The 17,630-nt window shown below is 44.8% G+C and overlaps 1 protein-coding gene across 2 annotated transcripts in view; it reads left to right on the top strand.

Moving 5' to 3' along the window:
* Positions 1–17,630, top strand: part of LOC124789640 (WD repeat-containing protein 19) — a 316,330-nt gene that overhangs the window by 203,404 nt on the left and 95,296 nt on the right. For both annotated transcript variants that reach the window (XM_047257070.1, XM_047257071.1), the window contains exon 15: positions 7,529–7,680. In XM_047257070.1, the coding sequence (XP_047113026.1) occupies positions 7,529–7,680 (152 nt within the window). The remainder of the gene's footprint in view (positions 1–7,528; positions 7,681–17,630) is intronic.

The following is a 17,630-nucleotide window of genomic DNA, read 5'->3' as shown; positions in this document are numbered from 1 at the left end:
TCACAATTACATTGATAAGGACTAAATCCACAAATAGTCTATATCATTTAACAGATTCCAATCAAGTGAGTGTATAACAAGTTTTCTCTTGCCTCTGAGATGTCATAGGTGTTGTCATGGTCATTCTTCCTTCATGGCTCATACCATATCTCCAAGGCAATATCCACCAATACAGAATAAACTGCTCAATCAGTAGCTACCACAAATGTAGTACAAAGTTTACCATTGTCCCGGCTTGTAGATAGGATGTATCTATCAATTTCATAATACACGTGCATAAATAAAACATACATTCTAACAGTAAATTATATAATTAATTATGAAATAAACTTTTTACAGTGGCAATCATCATTTGTTGATTAAAAAAATGCTGGTGCAACACACCACTTCACCAAAGTGATATTTTACGACTACAATATCCCCCTCAAGGATAGCTACATCAATACCTCTGTCCACATCAGGCCTCGCAAACACCAACAGTACCTCTACTTCGACAGTTGCCACACATTCCAGCCAAGAAGTCCCTTCCATACAGCCTAGCCACCAGTGGCCTGTTGACAAGCAGTCTCTCTTCAAATATGCCAAGGGTTTCCCTGAGGCCTTCACTGATTGAAAGTTCTCTCCAAATCTTGTCCAGAAATAGATCTCCTGTGCCTTCTGTCTCCAGTCACCTACCACCTTGCACACACCCTCTGTCTGGCCACAACACAGCCTTCCCCTCTTTGACGCAGTACCATCCAGGACTGGAGCCGTTGAATCACATTCTGCACCAGGGTTTTGACTATCTCACATCTTGCCCTAATGTGAGGAATATCCTCCCCATCCATCCCACAGTGTTTTTCTGCCACCCATCGAACCTACACAATATTCTTGTCCATTTCTGCACCCAACCTCTTGCCCCATGGCTCATATCCCTGCAATAGACCAGATGCAAGATCGTTCCCACACATCCTCCCACTACCACCTACTCCAGTCCTGTCACAGGCATCTCCTACCCTAACAAAGGCATGGTTACATGTGCAAGTAGCCACATGATCTACCACCTAAGCTGCAAACACTGTGCCATTTGGTACATATGCTGGGCAACTAAAATGCTGTTTGTCTGTATGCTGGCCACCACCAAACTGTGGCCAAGAGACAGCTGAACCACCCAATTCCTGAATATGCCGCCCAACATTATGTGCTTCACTTTGGTGTCTGCTTCACAGCCTGCACCATCTGAATTGGTCCTACCAACACCAACTTTTCTGAATAGTGCAGTTGGAAACTTTGCTTGCAACATATCCTTCATTCTCATAACCCTTTATGTTCTACACCTTCCTACCCCTTCCTTGTTCCCACTCCAGAATTACGCGTGTATTCTATCCCACCAAGCACCTACTACCGTATTTACTCGAATCTAAGCCGCACTCGAATCTAAGCCGCACCTGAAAAATGAGACTTGAAATCAAGGAAAAAAATTTTTTGCGAATCTAAGCCACACCTGAAATTTGAGACTCGAAATTCAAGAGGAGAGAAAAGTTTTAGGCCACACCTCCAAATCAAAACAAAGTTGGTCCATTTTAATAAGAGACACAATTTAGGTCGAATGAATGACGATACAGGTACAGTAGTTTGGTTCGAGTCGTAAGCTTAGCAGTTAAGCTTTACCAGGTAACCATTGCTATGCATCAGGCGCTCCGTCCGTATTTATACGGGTACCCTTCCTTTTTCACGTGCTTCGTCTGGTTTGAATGGATTGCTTATTTTTCTTTGATCTGTTAAGCGCCATTTTTTGTTATAGGTGTTTACGTCATTCTAAGCTGAAAATGCATTACTGTACTGTGTCATGCATTGTTTGCCGCATTCTGATAGTGCGTGTTTACGGCCTGTTGCCGCTCTCGGCATGGCTTGCTTTGCTGCACGCTACCGCCGCTTTCAATTTTTTTTTTAAAAAAGAGAGGAGTCGTCTCATTAGCAAAACCATGGCAAGAGACTGCTATTTGTTGTTACTTACACTGCTGCTTTCTTTGATAATGATCAACAAGAACCAAATAACAGACTGCATATGATAGAAGATGTTCTGCACGAGAGTTTAGTGAAAATTTTTCCCCGTTTGAAAATCTTTGCAGACGCCTCTTTAGTACATCACATTACCTTCTGCACAGAAATTAGAGTCATCTTAGATTTAAAAATCTAGTCAATTGCCATGCTTCATTTCTGACTGTATCACTATTAGCCATAAGAATAATACGAATATAAACATGACATGATATGTATATTCTTCTGCGTTTGCTGTTGTCTCACTCTAGTTTCGTAGTTTATTAGGCAGTCAGGATTTAAATGAGATAGCAGCAAACGCGAAAGAATACATCGCAAAATGTTTATATTCGTATTATTCTTATGGTGAAGAGAATACTGCATGTGATTCACAATTCAAAGAAGTTCCTATTAGCAACCATCTCTTCTCACAGGTAGGAAAAAATTAAGAATGTAGAGTTGGCCATATTGACAAAAATCCCGAACAGTCTTGCCAGTCGGATTTTCGCAGTACATTGAAATGCTGCTACATTCGTAGATGAACAATACGGAATTTGTATTTACTTCATTGGCTAATGTATGAAAATGCAGTGGTCAAAACTCGGGGCGGATAAAAAAGCTCTTCTTCCACCTTTTTTTAAATTTATTTACTGACGCAGAGGTTTTGGCGCCAGTATTTATCTTTGTGCCCGCAAAGCAAGCCTGTTTAGCGCTACATATATTCGACGGCAGAAGTTAGTTGTGGCGGCACCTACCAACATTTTTCAGAACTTCCGCTTACTTTGCACTCGATTCTAAGCCGCAGGAGGTTTTTTGGATTACAAAAACCGGAAAAAAAAGTGCGGCTTAGATTCGAGTAAATACGGTAATCTTTTCTCCTCCTCTACTTCTCTCATTTCCTACCTTTCCTTTCCCCCATACACCCCCCCCCCCCCCCCATTACTACTGCAGCACAGCCTCCCAACACTGCACCCAGAAGCCCTATGCTGTTCCCACCATGACCCTGCGTGCTCCCACAGGCAGCACAGCATCTCCCCCACACCTACCCTGCTATCCCTTCCCCTCCCTCCCCTACGCATTTTCTTATTCCCACCGTCTGTCTCAGCAGATTGCTGCTCAAGTCAGGTACAGTCACATTCAGGCCCCAGTACCCAAACATAATGGCCACGTGTGTGTGTGTGTGTGTGTGTGTGTGTGTGTGTGTGTGTGTGTGTGTGTGTGTTTTTCTACAGACGAATAAGATTGTCCGAATGCTCAATATTTTAGCAGTATTTTTCTTTTTGCCTTTCTGTGATGCAACACCTTCCGTGTGTGGTGAGTAGCAATCTATTCTTTCCATAGTGCTGTTATTGCATCCTGGACTTTACGTTGGTTGATTTTCTCTGAGTTGTGGGATGTATGTTGTAGTATACACTGATCAGCCAGAACATTATGACACCGACACACTATTGACATTAACCCATCCATGCAATAGCAGAATCACCTGACAAGGAATGACTGCTATTGAGACACACACACAATGCATGTAGTATCAGTGAATGTGCTGTCTGTATCTAGAATGGGGAAGGCATGGGATCTATCTGAGTTTGACCGAGGGCAAATTGTGGTGGCCTGCAGGCATGAGCATTTCAGAAACTGCATGACTTGTTGGATGTTTGAGGAGTGCTATGATGAGTGTCTTCAACACATGGCAAAATCCACATGAAACCATGTCCAGATGTCCTGGGGTCAGACGACGACTCCTAATTACAAATGTCGGACGTCATAGGCTGGGCATTCTGTTAAAACAGGACAGGTGGTGAACTGTGGCGGAACTAACATCAAACTTTAATGCTGGGCAGAGCACAAGTGCCTGAACACACAGTGCACTGAACACTCCTAATGAAGGACCTCCTCAGCTGACGACCAGTGCATGTGTCAATGTTAACAAAATGGTTCAAATGGCTCTGAGCACTATGGGACTTTATATCTGAGGTTATCAGTCCCCTAGAACTTAGAACTACTTAAACCTAACTAACCTAAGGATATCACACACATCCATACCCGAGGCAGGATTCGAACCTGCGACTGTAGCGGTTGCGCGGTTCCAGACTGAAGCGCCTAGAACCGCTCGGCCACACTGGCTGGCCCAATGTTAACACCATGACGTTGTCAACAGTGACTGAAATGGGAACATGACCATCAGCACTAGATATTTGTCCAGTGGAAGTGCTTTGCATGGTCTGATGAATCCCGATACCTTCTAATCATGTCGATGGGAGGGCATGAATCTGTCATCTTCCAGGGAAACAGTTCCATGGTGCCTGTATTGCAGGCTGGGGACAAGCTGGTGGTAGCTCCATTATGCTCTGGGGAACATTCACATGGGCATCCATGGGTGCAGAGTAGCTTCTGCAAGGCACAGTGATGGCCAAGGAGTGTTGTGCGCTGGTTGCAGACCATGTACACTCCTTCATGATTATAATGTTTCCCAATGACAGTGGCATTATTGAGCAAGATAATGTGCCGTGTCACAAACCTAGGAGTATGATGGAGTGGTTCGAGGAACACGTTGGTAAGTTCCAGTTGATGTGCTGGCCCCCAAACTTGCCATATCTGAACCCGACTGAACACATCTGGGATGTGATTGAATGTGGCATCAGAGCTCATTGTCCTCTCCCTGGAATTTACAGGAATTAGGTGATTTGTGTGTGCAGATTTGGTGCCAATTCCTCCTGCGAACTACCGAGGCCACATTGCTTCCATGCCATGGCACATCACTGCTGTTATCCATGCCAAAGGTGGACATACTGGCTATTAGGTAGGTCATCAAAATGTTCTGGCTGATCAGTGTATTTCAAACATCGTGGTCTGCAAGACTTTCACTCAATTAAATATTGAAAACTGCTTTACCTACATAGTGCCATATTTTTTCTTCTGATCTGCTTGACCCCATTTTCTACATTAATTAAAAAATAAATAAATACAAATATTTTCAACTATACGTGCTAACTGTGAAGTAATGTTTGTAAATCCATTGTATTTAACCATTTATTTGACAGTCCTAGTGTGTAAAATCACACTTTCGGGTGGGTAGCTAGCTTACCAGTAGTTTGATAATGGAACCATTACATTTACTGGTAGTCTCTGACCTACCAACCACTTCTAGTACTTAATTTTGGAATAGCACACATTTCCCATCTTTCCTGACCTTAAGATTGCTACTGTAGCCCATGCTCTTTTGTTTGTTTGTATACACTTCAGGTAATTTCAGTTTTTGTTCATAGTAAATGTTGATGTGACTTAAAATTTGTGTGTAGTGTGCTGCAAGTCATTGTTATGAGTCAGCTTTTACACCAAAAAACATAATTATGTGTAGTTTCAATCTGTAACCACTCACGAGTAAGAGTCAAGTCATCTTATCTTCTCAAACATGGACTTTACATCTCAAACATGGACTTTGCATAAGGTTGACCTCACCACTGACATGCTAAATTTTCTTGATATGCCTGTAGCCAATGCCAGCAAAATTTTCAGTGAAATGAATGCAGAAGACAAAATGAGTTTGAAGCAGTTTAGATGTATACTGTTATTGCAAAGCTTGTGTAGGCTGCAACTTGTTCACCAGCAACAAGAGCAAAATTGCAGTACATATCGAAAGAAGCTGCGCATTGTGTAATATGGTGATACATCCCCTCACACTATAGCCCATTTAAAATAACTTGATAGTTGATGTCTGTCATTTGGTACTATAGTGTTGCCACATCAGTTACCGCTCAGTTAAAGGCAACACACGAACATGACGGGTCACTTCTCAAGTGCCGAAGTGCTGTTCCTTTAACACAGAACAGTGTTGGAAGCTGCTGCCATTAGGTTGGCAAGAATGTGAGATGCTCTGTCCACAGCTGATTTAAAATGACCAGTGACTGAACTATTACAGACAATACATTTTGGAGTCCTGAAATTACACTCATGCCCTAATCTAACAACTTCTTGATGTGCAGTGTATCCGAGAAAATGACGGTCAGCAATCTGCGGCAGAATTATTAACCATGTTCGCTTTGCTCATGGTGATTAAAGCTGATCTGTATGAGCAAACTCAAGACAGAAAAAAAATCAGTTTCAGTGCTAAAAGTAAAATGTAACTTCCGTTTTTGCTACACGAGCTGATGCACTACCGCCCAATGGGCGGTCATGGTTGGAACTCATTTACAGGTTGTAGCCGACACAGGCATTTTGGTAAAGATTTAAAAATGAAAGAAAATTATTAGGAATTGGCGATATTCAAACCCACATCCTTTTGTTTCATTAAAGTGTGATGATACCACTGCTCTACGGAAATCTTTGGTTTATGTTGTTATATTTATAGAATGAGTTGCAATGATCATTTTCTGCTTTCAAAAAGTTTGGTTTTGCACCATGTCATATGAAGTTTACCTAATGTAGGCCAATCCCGGTGATTATAATTGAATGTGTGAAGTCAAATCACATCTTGTGCAAAAGAATCCAGTAGTCTTTGGCTAGTGGTCTGTACAAGATGTGTGTATTTTGTTACCATTGTTCGTGTGTGTGTGTGTGTGTGTGTGTGTGTGTGTGTGTGTGTGTCATGCATGATGAAATGCAATATAAAAGGGCCAGACCCAAGATACGAGATCCAAGCGCAGCAAGAAAAAAAGCGCGACAAGGAATTTGAAATTAATTGACCATTTATTGTGGCAGTTTAACAATGGTGAACAGTTCCAGTATGGCATTGAGTGCTCTGATCGAAGGAAGGTACCTCTAACACATGATCAAGTAATTTTAATCAGGTTATAAATGGATGTATCAGACATGTGCTGTTGCACTCTGTGTGAGTAATAAACCAGAATACTATAAATCATATTTTGTTAAAATACTTTTACTTAAAATTAATTTGGGATGTGCTTGATTGTACCTATCTTAAGAAAATAATAATTATAAAAAAGTTTTTACTGGTATGCAAAGGATTGGTGGTAATAAATCCTGCTTTGTAACTGGTGGCTGTGCCTCTTGTTCCAATATATTCCATTTATATTTCACTCTGTTATCTGAATGGTTAACTTCCTACATAATGTGCAAAATTATGTATGTTTTAGTACTTTTGTAATATACTAACATAATATTTAGTGTACAGCTGTAGCAGGACCTTTATTTGTTCAGTTACTTTCTCCTTTTATGTGTATCTTGTTGTTTAATTTTGTTATTGATCAAGTTGAAAAGAATTATGTACAGTTGTGAGTAAATTAGAAAACCAAATTATTTTTATAGCTGAAAGTACATAAGAATTTGTTAATTTACTCATGAAATTCAGGACATCTCCAAAAATTGTCTTTGGGGCGTTTCATGTTTTGTTTTATGTACAAATGCAAACGCTGTCGGCAATGACTATGTCTCTACAGTTGTGTAATTTAAATGTAAGTTCTATCTACACTATTTCTTGACACAGTTTGAATGCAATTTCTTTTATTGGAAATCTGAATACCACTATTATTTTTCTTTGTTTGGTTAACAGGAATGGTATTTGTCATCAAGTGAACCTGTGACAGCTTTGCACATGCACCGGGACCTTTTGCAGTGGGATCGTGCCCTGCAGTTAGCCAGTAAGCTCGCACCACACCAGACACCATTCATTGCGAAGGAATACGCCCAGCAGCTTGAATTTACGTAGGTATCACACTGACCTGCCATTAGGTGAAGAATGTAAAGTTGTACACTAATGGTAAAAAACACTATGGGGAACACAAACAGTGTCAAAAGAAATACCCCATTCACTTTGTAGTGAAAGCACTGAATAAGAGCCAGTTACATGAAGAAGAAGTTGAATTTTATAACTTAGATTTAAAACCCCTTCTCTTCTCTAGAGTACACATGTGATCTGGCTCCAGAACCAAGGCACCCTGTCCTCATTCCTAAACAACCACAACATCTTCTCTCGAATTAATTTCACTTATCCTCTTTCGCTCAGTGATTGTCTGATCAGAATGTCAACAGTCTCATCTCTGATGGATTTGTAAGAAACAGTGGCTCTTGTATCATCCCTCAACATAGCAACCTAGTCTACAAACTGGTGTTGTGTGCCATGTCCTCTAATACTAGTTTTCTGACGTGATTTGGCTACCCCTTATCATGCCAGATATCCTCCTCAAAGTGATTTCTACACCTTAAGAAATGTATTCCACAGCCCATCCAAACCTAAAAAATATCCGTGCCCATCCTTGCACTGCTTCTGCATCCAAATCTCTGCCTGTAGCCTGTTTCCTGGCCTCCATCCTTGCCCATGCAAGATATGCATTTCTCTTCAAATCTTATCTAACATACGCTCCTGGAAATTGAAATAAGAACACCGTGAATTCATTGTCCCAGGAAGGGGAAACTTTATTGACACATTCCTCGGGTCAGATACATCACATGATCACACTGACAGAACCACAGGCACATAGACACAGGCAACAGAGCATGCACAATGTCGGCACTAGTACAGTGTATATCCACCTTTCGCAGCAATGCAGGCTGCTATTCTCCCATGGAGACGATCGTAGAGATGCTGGATGTAGTCCTGTGGAACGGCTTGCCATGCCATTTCCACCTGGCGCCTCAGTTGGACCAGCGTTCGTGCTGGACGTGCAGACCGCGTGAGACGACGCTTCATCCAGTCCCAAACATGCTCAATGGGGGACAGATCCGGAGATCTTGCTGGCCAGGGTAGTTGACTTACACCTTCTAGAGCACGTTGGGTGGCACGGGATACATGCGGACGTGCATTGTCCTGTTACAACAGCAAGTTCCCTTGCCGGTCTAGGAATGGTAGAACGATGGGTTCGATGACGGTTTGGATGTACCATGCACTATTCAGTGTCCCCTCGACGATCACCAGTGGTGTACGGCCAGTGTAGGAGATCGCTCCCCACACCATGATGCCGGGTGTTGGCCCTGTGTGCCTCGGTCGTATGCAGTCCTGATTGTGGCGCTCACCTGCACGGCGCCAAACACGCATACGACCATCATTGGCACCAAGGCAGAAGCGACTCTCATCGCTGAAGACGACACGTCTCCATTCGTCCCTCCATTCACGCCTGTCGCGACACCACTGGAGGCGGGCTGCACGATGTTGGGGCGTGAGCGGAAGACGGCCTAACGGTGTGCGGGACCGTAGCCCAGCTTCATGGAGACGGTTGCGAATGGTCCTCGCCGATACCCCAGGAGCAACAGTGTCCCTAATTTGCTGGGAAGTGGCGGTGCGGTCCCCTACGGCACTGCGTAGGATCCTACGGTCTTGGCGTGCATCCGTGCGTCGCTGCGGTCCGGTCCCAGGTCGACGGGCACGTGCACCTTCCGCCGACCACTGGCGACAACATCGATGTACTGTGGAGACCTCACGCCCCACGTGTTGAGCAATTCGGCGGTACGTCCACCCGGCCTCCCGCATGCCCACTATACGCCCTCGCTCAAAGTCCGTCAACTGCACATACGGTTCACGTCCACGCTGTCGCGGCATGCTACCAGTGTTAAAGACTGCGATGGAGCTCCGTATGCCACGGCAAACTGGCTGACACTGACGGCGGCGGTGCACAAATGCTGCGCAGCTAGCGCCATTCGACGGCCAACACCGCGGTTCCTGGTGTGTCCGCTGTGCCGTGCGTGTGATCATTGCTTGTACAGCCCTCTCGCAGTGTCCGGAGCAAGTATGGTGGGTCTGACACACCGGTGTCAATGTGTTCTTTTTTCCATTTCCAGGAGTGTACTATCATCCATAATGTTCTCGTAACATTATCCTCCAACTGTACAGTTCTATACAGACTATGTAGCATAATTTGCTCTCCTTCTGAAAGCAAATTATCACTTCTAAAGCTCTGAGACACAGCTCCCACTGGTGACCACATCTAGTATAGCACTTTGTGTCAACATAATATATAGTCAAAGGAATCATTTTCATACATAAAGGTGCCTAAAAGAAAGCAGATTTCATTTTCAGTAGGCTTCAAGCAGAACAGAAAAAAATGAGTTATAAACCCCAAGTGTTCAAATAAAATTTCAGAGGTTTACTTGTGGCACACTCCATATGTTCTGTACAGGAGTTCTTTGAAGGAGTCAAGAACTTTTCTCTGTGTTTGTATACTCAGTCAACAAAATACTACATCCTTCTTCAGAAGTAGAAAAATGCAAACACACACACACACACACACACACACACACACACACACACACACACACACACAGCCACTGTTGTCTCCAGGTGCTAAGGCCTGACTGCAACTGTGTTTGAAGTAACAGCTGTCTAGCTGGGGTAGACAGTGAGGGTGTGGATCAGATGTGCGATGGCTATGGGGAGGGATATCAGGATAGGGGTGAGGGAAAATGCTAGTACCTATGGGAGTGTGCAAGGACATTGTGAGGACGGGGTAGGGCTGCTAGATGCAGCTTGCGGAGTGTGCTGTGGGGAAAGAGGGTGGGGGGAAGAGGAGTTGAGAAGGGGAAAGGACTTGTATGTGCATTGTCAGGGTAGAAGGCGTATTTAGTACTGGAGTGGGAACAGGGAAGGGGATAGCCAGGTTGAAGACAGAGATTGGAGAATGTTAAGGTCAGGGAGGTATGGGAACAAATGATATCTTGAAGGGAGTGTTCCCTCCTGAACAGTTCAGAAAGCTGGTGTTGGCAGGGGGAATCCAAATGGTACAGGTTGTGAAGCAGTCATTAAAGTGAGCACATCGTGTTAGGTGGTATACTCAGCAACTGGGCGGTGAAGATGTTCCTGCCACAGTTTGGTGGTGGCAATTCATGTGGACAGATGGCTTGTTAGTAGTCAAGTCCAAATAGAATGTGGCACAGTGGTTGCAGCCGAGTTTGTAGATCATGCGGCTGCTTTCACCGGTGACTCTGTCTTGGATGCCTGTGTTAGGACTGGAGTCGGTGTTAGTGGGAGGATGTATGGAACAGATCTTGCTTCTAGATCCATTGTAGGGATGTGAGCCATGAGGCAAGGGTTTAATGTGGAGGTCAGGGATGGTTGTGGAGGTCTATATGACAATTAGGTTGCTAGATAAGATGAAATTTATTTGAGCTATGAAATTCTTTGTCTGCTTTGATTCCCTAATTGCCTTTCAGTCTATTTAACGTACCCTGAACACAAATAACTACTGATGATTTAGGTCTAATTAATACATCTACTGAGACAGGAGAAAGAAGTATTAGTATCCTGGCTTATGAATGTGTGGTGCTTGTGGTGTACAAATTTCTGTGCACCACATTGTGTCAAGAGAGCAGCAACTGTTTTTACCAGCTGCTCTTCCTGTATATTAGGTGGTGATGAGATAAATGTGTTATATGTTTTTACATTCTATGGATATGTTTCATCTGCTTGATCTGTTAAGTAGGAGGTGGTATTGTGAGTCAGGATGGTGACTTGCACATTTTTATATAATTGGTCCGTCACTCATAATATCCTGGCTAAATATTTTATATCAATTTGTTTGTGTGCTTGTGTTTTAAAAGTACATTCATAGGCAATGATGTAGTAGCAGTTTTAGCTTTTCTACAAGAGAAATAGAAGGTTTATCTGCATGTTAGTGAGTGCACTATATTAAAGATGTTATAATGTAAGTTACTAAATTTTAAAGATTTTATTTGTATTTAAGTACTTCAGTAAGAATACTAATAACTGCCCTGTTGAACACCTGAAATCCAACATTATCATTGTGAGCATGGTACTAGATGTTTTCTGAACTCCACTTCCAATCAAAGACAAGGTCCAATAATGATTTCTTATATTTGTCTCACGTCCATGACCTGCCTAATTCAACCTCCAGCAAATTGATGAGGAGGTATTAAAATCCTTGTCCCTCAGCTCTGCAAGATTCAGTTTACTACCTGTCAGAGTTTTTCTACATTCTGAAACAGTGAGTAGAGTATTTAAACTAGATACAAAAAGATGACTCATTAATGGAAAAGCATTTTACAGTTATACATTATGATATCGGTCTAGATTTTACAGCTGCTAATGCTTCTCACGCCATGTCTTTCAAACCCTGAATTACTTTTAATTTATACATTTTCTTCCTCAGTTGTTTATTGCTGCCTCCTAACTAATGTTTCTCTGATGCTCATTCTTGAAACATTACAATGGCATTACATCACCTTCAGGAGTGTGCTAAGGACTGGCATATGCCAGCCACAACATCTGCACAGTTATGCGTCCCTGTGCCAAGTGTTGGCCTGTGTCATTCATAACATCTGCAAGTTTTACATCCCTGTTCCTTTGTAAATTCTTATATATGTATTAATTTTATACATGCTCTTCATGTAGCATGATTATAAAGGTATTTTCCATCAAATGGAATTGACTTTATATCCTGCAGATTACAAATAGACAAGAATTGAGCAACCTCAGTGTGCTGCATTTCTTGCTTACAATTTCCAGTGAAAACACTCAACAACATGTTATAGAAGCACATTGCAGCAATCCTTAGTGACAGTAATGAAGGATCTTCCTGTCATCGCCTATGCAATGTGCAGAGTGAAATTCGAAAGACCTTTTGTCATTCACTTTTTATCTTATAACTTTTCATTAGTTTACTTTCTCTAAATTTAGAGTTCTGCACAACTTTTAAAATTGTTCTTAAATATGTCATGCAACATTTTGTGGCAGCGTTCGTAGCGACAAACAATTCGCTGTAGAAACGGCTTACGAAGTCACCGCCACACTTTTAATAGCGGGCCGACCGGTCCGCTGGAACAGTGAACAGAAAGATGAAAACCCAAACACTCTGATTAAATAAAAGTCGGTACTTAACTTTATTAACGAAGATACAGAAACACAATAGAGAACTCCGTGTCTACAGAAATCGGTCTAGTTCGAGTCGGAGCGGGTAGGTCAGCGTCGGCTGATGACAAACAACAGCTCTGCTGCGATGAACACACAACTGACTAGCAAGTACACAATTCGGTGGTGAGTATACAACTGAGCGGCGAATACGGAACTGTCCTAGCGCTCGCGACTCCAGCGCTTAAGAAACCAGAAGCCAGCGGTGGCGCGCGCAGACTTGCGGCGATTTCCTGTCTCGCTGGCGCTGCTTATGCGGACGGCGTCCGGACTTTGATGCTGCCAACCTTTTGGCAGCAGGCTCGGGTGGCATTACTGGCTAGGATATAACACTCCTCCCCCCCAAATCGCCGCACCGTCGTTGAATAATGACGTGGCGAGCGTCGATGGCGGGGGAGGGGTCCGGCCGCAGGCGTAGCAGAAGAGACCGGGGCGGAGACTGTTGTCGTGGCAGTCCCCGGTCCGCACCCCAGCGTTGGCTGCGCGGGGCCTCGGGAAACACCGACTGAAAACCGAGGTCAGGGTGCACGCCTGTGACCACGGGCGCAGCTTCTGGTACTGGACGCGACGAGGCGTCGGGACCCACGAAGAGAGGCAGCGTCTCCTGACGCTGCATCGACGGCTGCTGAGTGGGTGCCGGACAAGGCGCTGCGGTGTCAGACTCCTTGGGGGTGCCCAAGGAAAGCGGCTGCAGGACAGGCTGCACAGCCACCGCTTGGGAAGGCTGAGGGGTCGACGTCCAGCAGCTCCGAAGGCGGTGGCGACTGAAGAGGGACCGCAGGCGCCGGAGCGACCACCTGGGGCGCTCCCGGATGAAGCTGCGCAGGAGGCATCAACGGGACGGGCTGTCGGCGTGGTAGTGGCGATGGCTGCTGCTGCTGCCCTGGGGGCGGCAGCGAAGTCGGAAGGCGCGGCTGGAAGCCGCCGCGGACCAAATCTGTGGACAAAGAACGAGCGGCAGAATCCGGGCGGCCAGCGCGGCGCAACTGGTTCTGATGCCTCCTGTGCACCCCAGTAGCACCTTGAACAGTATAAAAACCGCGACCCTGGACGCTTATCACGGTACCACGTTCCCAACGACGGCGACCGTGATAAACTCTGAAAAAAACGGCGTCGTTGCGCTGAAAACGCGTGCGATGCTCAGAAGCGGCGGGTCGATCTGGGGGGTGCAACAACCGTAGTAGGGTGCGATGACGACGGCCGTGGAGAAGCTCCACAGGCGAAGGGCCGTCGCGTGGCGTGGTCTGGTACGACGACAGGAACGTGATGAGGGCCTGCTGACGAGAGTGCGTAGCACGAAGACGGTCCATATGATCCTTGAATGTGCGTACAAAACGTTCCGCTGCACCATTCGATTGAGGGTGGAACGGCGGAGTAAGAACATGGCGAATGCCATTGGCAGAACAAAAACTGTCAAATTCAGCAGAGGTAAATTGTGGACCATTGTCAGACACTAAAACTTCTGGAAGACCCTCAATACAAAAAATTGAAGTCAACGCCTGTATAGTTTGTGCAGACGTTGTAGACTGCATGGGCACAACAAATGGAAAATTACTAAATGCATCTATCACGATGAGCCAACGAGAATTCCAATATGGACCAGCGAAATCAATATGTACTCGCTGCCAGGGACCGGCAGGGCGTGCCCACTCAAAATAGCGTTGAGGCGGAGCAGCTTGGTGTTCGGCACACGTCAAACAATCTGTAGACATCTGCGTAATCTGCTTATCAATGCCGATCCATGTACAATGACGGCGGGCAAGCTGCTTGGTGAGGACCACTCCCCAATGACCTTGATGCAACTAGTCGAGGGCCTTGGATTGGAGCACTTGGGGAACCACTACACGAAGCTGGTCATTCTCGGTGCGTAACAGCAAAACTCCGTGCGAAACAGACAACAGATGACGTTGCGGATAATAGCGACGAACCACAGGATCCGATATGTCCTTTGCCTTGGGCGGCCAACCACGTTGAACAAAATGTAATAGTAAACTCAGATGAGGATCCGTAGCTGTCTCACGTGCCACCTGACGATAATCAATCGGAAAATCCCGGAGGGATTGATGCTCATCGGCGTCAATCTGATGGCAAGAGTCTTCAGAGGAATCGAAGACATCATCCGCAGCAATCGGCAATCGAGAAAGCGCGTCAGCGTTTGCATGCTGAGCTGTAGGGCGATACAGTATCTCATACTGGTATTGTGATAACAAAAGAGCCCAACGTTGTAGTCTCTGAGCTGTCCGCTGAGGAACTGGTTTAGACGGATGAAACAGTGACGTCAGGGGCTTGTGATCTGTCACTAAATAGAATGGTCTACCATAGAGGTAGTGATGGAATTTTGTGACACCGAACACAATAGCCAACGCTTCCTTGTCCAATTGGCTATAATTACACTGAGCTTTGCTTAGCAATTTAGATGCGAACGCAATAGGACGTTCGGTGTTACCGACGCGGTGAGACAACACAGCACCGAGGCCGTAAGAAGAGGCATCACAAGCTAATACCAGAGGTTTGTTAGGGTCGTAATGGACCAGACAACGATCATTCAATAAAGCCTCTTTAAGCTGCTGAAAGGCTGATTGGCAATCAGCTGACCACACAAACGGAACATTCTTACGGCGGAGACGATGCAACGGTGCAGCAATCTGTGATGCATTAGGTATAAACCGAATATAATACGTCAATTTGCCAAGAACTGCTTGCAATTCATGCAGATTGCGAGGGGCAGGCAAATCACGAATAGCTGCTAAATGTGACTGGGAGGGATGAATGCCTTGAGCATTAATAACATGTCCCAGATACTCCATCTCCGTAAGGAAAAATGAACATTTATCGATGTTGCAACGTAGGCCTGCCTGAGACAACACTGTAAACAAACACTCCAAATTACGGAAATGTTCAGCAGGCGTCCGACCGGACACAACAATATCGTCTAAATAGTTGCAACACGATGGCACCTTAGCCAGAAGTTGTGACAAAAAACGCTGAAAAACAGCTGGAGCTGACGCACAACCAAAAGGCAAACGCAGAAAACGGAACAACCCCAACGACGTGTTTATGACAAAATACTGTTGTGATTGCTCGTCGAGGGGCAATTGCAAATATGCTTCACGGAGATCAATTTTGGAAAAGAAACGAGCTTCCCCTAACTTATCCATCAGCTCGTCCGGTCTAGGCAAAGGAAAAGAATCAATGACAGTCTGAGGATTAACTGTCGACTTAAAATCAGCACACAAACGTAACTTGCCAGACGGTTTCTTTATAATAACTAAGGGAGAAGCCCACTGGCTCGCTGAAACGGGTTGAATAACACCGTTGTTTTGCCAACGACGAAGTTCATCTTCTACAGGTGCCCGGAGGGCGTGAGGCACTGGACGAGCACGACAAAATCGAGGCTGAGCATTATCTTTTAACGTAATGTGAGCGGCAAAGTTCGCAGCACAACCTAGTTCGTCTTTAAATATGTCACTGTATCGTTTACACAAATCGGTTATGCTGTCTTGAGGAACAACAACAGAATTAATTTGCAACACATTGTCTTGGATAGACAGGCCAAACAAGTCAAAACAGTCTAATCCGAAAATGTTTACACTGTCTGTAGTGCGGAGCACTGTGAATGAAACTGTTTTTGTATTGCCACGGAATGTGGCTGGCACGCTACATACACCTAACACAGGAATTTGTTCTCCACTATAAGTAGCCAAAGAATGTTTTGCCGCTGAAAGTTTAGGGCGGCCGATAGCCGCATACGTAGCACTATTTATGAGAGCCACAGACGCACCAGTGTCTAATTGAAAATTGAAGGTCTTATCCTGGATGCGTAGCTTCACAAATAGTTTATGACACTGTCTCTGGATCGGTGCAGTGGAGGCAGAAGACACAAAATCAGCGCGTTTAGCGCGTGTTCGCTGCATGGGTTGGGCGGGTGGAACAACAACTCCCGCATCACTTGCAGTCTGTACATTACTTTTTACAGCGTTTGAATTACGCCTGGGTCGCATGGCAGAGGGCTGGGTGGGTGGCTTATTGCGAACAAGTTTATTACCCACACGAACCGTGGAAGAGTCTTTAAACGCAACCTTCTGGGCGGGCTGGCTTTGAAGAACATGAATATCCATGGGCTGGGCAGCACTAGAATTGTTCTTGCGTTTACGCAAACAAACAGTCTGAATGTGTCCTTTCCTTTGACAAAAGTGACAAACCGCGTTTCTCAACGGGCAACGTACACGAGGATGAGCAAGAACACACGTAGGGCAAGACTTAACTCTATCATTTTGCACACACGGCTGACGAATGTGTTTAACATGACGCGGCCGGCTTGTGTTTACAGTCTGACTCTGCCGGTGGGGCCGCTGGCGTGACATAACTTGCTTAGCACAGGCAATTTGAGAAATACATGGCTGATCTAACTCACACTCAGCATAGTCAAAAGTATCTTGGGCTTCAATGATGTTCATCACAGTCTCTAATGACGGGTCAGGCAACTTTAAGATAGCAGCACGAATACGAGAATCTGCAATGTTTTGAGTAATAGCGTCTCGTAGCATGACATCACTGTAGGAAGCTCCACACACACAATTAAATCGGCACTGACGGGTGAGGCCCCGTAAATCTGTTAACCACTGTTTATTAGATTGATGTGGCAGTTTCTTTAATCTGAAGAACTTGAATCTGGCTGCTGCCACATGGACTCGCGACTCGAAATACTCAGCAAGCTTGTTAACAACAACGTCATAGTCTAAAGCTTCTGGCTGGGATTCCGGGAACAACTTACAAAGTAGTCGATAGATTTCCACAC

The sequence above is a fragment of the Schistocerca piceifrons genome, chromosome 3, assembly GCF_021461385.2.
Source record: "Schistocerca piceifrons isolate TAMUIC-IGC-003096 chromosome 3, iqSchPice1.1, whole genome shotgun sequence".
NCBI classification, from domain to species: Eukaryota; Metazoa; Arthropoda; class Insecta; order Orthoptera; family Acrididae; genus Schistocerca; species Schistocerca piceifrons.
Note: the sequence above shows the minus strand (reverse complement) of the source record. Positions and strands in the feature narration are given on the sequence as shown.